Here is a 1,704-nt window from a genome sequence, read left to right on the forward strand (position 1 = left end):
CATACAGTTTACTTATGCATAAACATACACTTATACAGATACTTAACAAAGATGTAAAATAAATATTTAATATGTAAGAGTTAAAATATATTTTATTTCTCTTCAAAACAAACAAATATTGAAATTAAAAATGTTTTCTTACTCATTTTGCATTAAATAAAAGCAGTAGTTACACTTTTTATTTTACATTTATTCACTGTCGAAGCTATCCATAATTAGGATCCAACGACATCCTCTTTTAAATGTTAGTTGTGCTATTTCATAGCTTAAAGATTCACTTCTTTCTTCTCTATTATATTCATAATTTGAAAGGGTATCTTCTTATGTTTTCAACAATTTATTATTGTTACTTTCTAAATCTTCTTTTACGTCAAAATATGGAGCTAAACAATATTTCAATTTTCTCTTAAATTTCTCAGAGCGCTTTGTTGATGGATCATTATTCGTAAAAAGTTCTTCTAGATTTTTTGCCAATTCTAATCCTTCATTTAACTTTTCTAAATTAAAGTGTTGCTCTGCCTCACAGAAATTTTGTAATGAGTCTTCTTCACCGCTTGATTCGGACAACTCTGCCAGTTGCATAAGTTCTTCTTCATCTAACTGTTGGTTAGTATTAATTAATTCAATAACATCTTCCTCGTTCATGTCCACGAATCCCTCTCCACCTAAAGTGTGGGCAATATCTATTATACGATTTACTTCTGTTGTCACAAAAGTTAAACAGTCTTCTCTAATAACAACTTCAGGCCATAATTTTTCCCAACAGGCATTCAGAGTCGAACATTTTAGTTTCTTCAGAGATATCGAAATAATTTCAATGCTATTTAAAATTGAAAAATCTTTCCACAAGTCCATTACTGTGGTAGCGCTTGAATTACAATCAATATTTTTAAAAATGTGTTCAAATGTGTGCCGTATATACAATGATTTAAATGATTTAATTATTCCCTGGTTTTGTGGTTGTAGGATTGATGTCGTATTGGGAGGTAAAAATATTAATTTAACAGCCGGATGTTTTAAATCTGTGTGTCCTGGCGCGTTATCGACCAGTAACAAAGCCTTGAAACTGATATTTTTTCTTTTTGAGTACTCTTCCACTTCCGGCACAAAGCAATTGTAAAACCAATCACGAAATAAAACACCTGTTACCCATGCCTTTTTAGTTGCTCGCCAGAAAACAGGAAGAGTTGATTTGTCAACTCCTTTCATTGCTCGTGGATTTAATGAACGGTTAATTAACATGGGCTTTATAACATTATCTCCAGATGCGTTTGAACATAAAAGTAAAGTGATCCTATCCTTGGAAACCTTAAATCCTGAATCAGACTTTATATTTTTCGAGATGTAAGTGCGTCTGGGCATTTTCTTCCAATATAACGAGGTTTCGTCGGCATTATATACCTGATCTGCAGTGTAATTTCCATCTTCTACAATTTTGAGAAAATTCTTTCGGAATCTCTCGGCTGCTTTTGTGTCGGCTGATGCTCTTTCTCCTCCATCTTTGACATTGCGCAAGGAAAATCGATTCTTAAATCTGCTAAACCAACCTTTACTGGCTTTAAATTCATATCGATGTGATTCATTAAAAGAAACGCATTCAAGCTCTTTTAAATGCTGGTAAATCTTTGTTGCCTTTTGCATTATCACATTACTATTCAAAGGAATATTCTTTGAAATGCAATCTTCTATCCATAACATCAAACA

General features: G+C 32.2%; 1 protein-coding gene across 1 annotated transcript; it reads right to left on the reverse strand.

Annotated features, from left to right (window-relative positions):
* Nucleotides 1-156: 156 nt before the first annotated feature.
* On the reverse strand, nucleotides 157-1,697 carry LOC111617313 (tigger transposable element-derived protein 1-like). Its single transcript, XM_023358624.1, has one exon. It carries the CDS (start codon nucleotides 1,639-1,641, stop codon nucleotides 322-324), a length of 1,320 nt encoding a protein of 439 aa, XP_023214392.1. The 5' UTR covers nucleotides 1,642-1,697; the 3' UTR covers nucleotides 157-321.
* Between the last annotated feature and the right edge of the window lie 7 nt (nucleotides 1,698-1,704).

This window comes from Centruroides sculpturatus, unplaced genomic scaffold (genome assembly GCF_000671375.1).
Source record: "Centruroides sculpturatus isolate CEXI.00-Female unplaced genomic scaffold, Cexi_2.0 scaffold5394, whole genome shotgun sequence".
In the NCBI taxonomy this organism is placed as follows: domain Eukaryota; kingdom Metazoa; phylum Arthropoda; class Arachnida; order Scorpiones; family Buthidae; genus Centruroides; species Centruroides sculpturatus.

Bases quoted from the DNA above. Each gene is read 5' to 3' on its own strand.
- LOC111617313 (XM_023358624.1), bottom strand. From the start codon at position 1,641: ATGCAAAAGGCAACAAAGATTTACCAGCATTTAAAAGAGCTTGAATGC.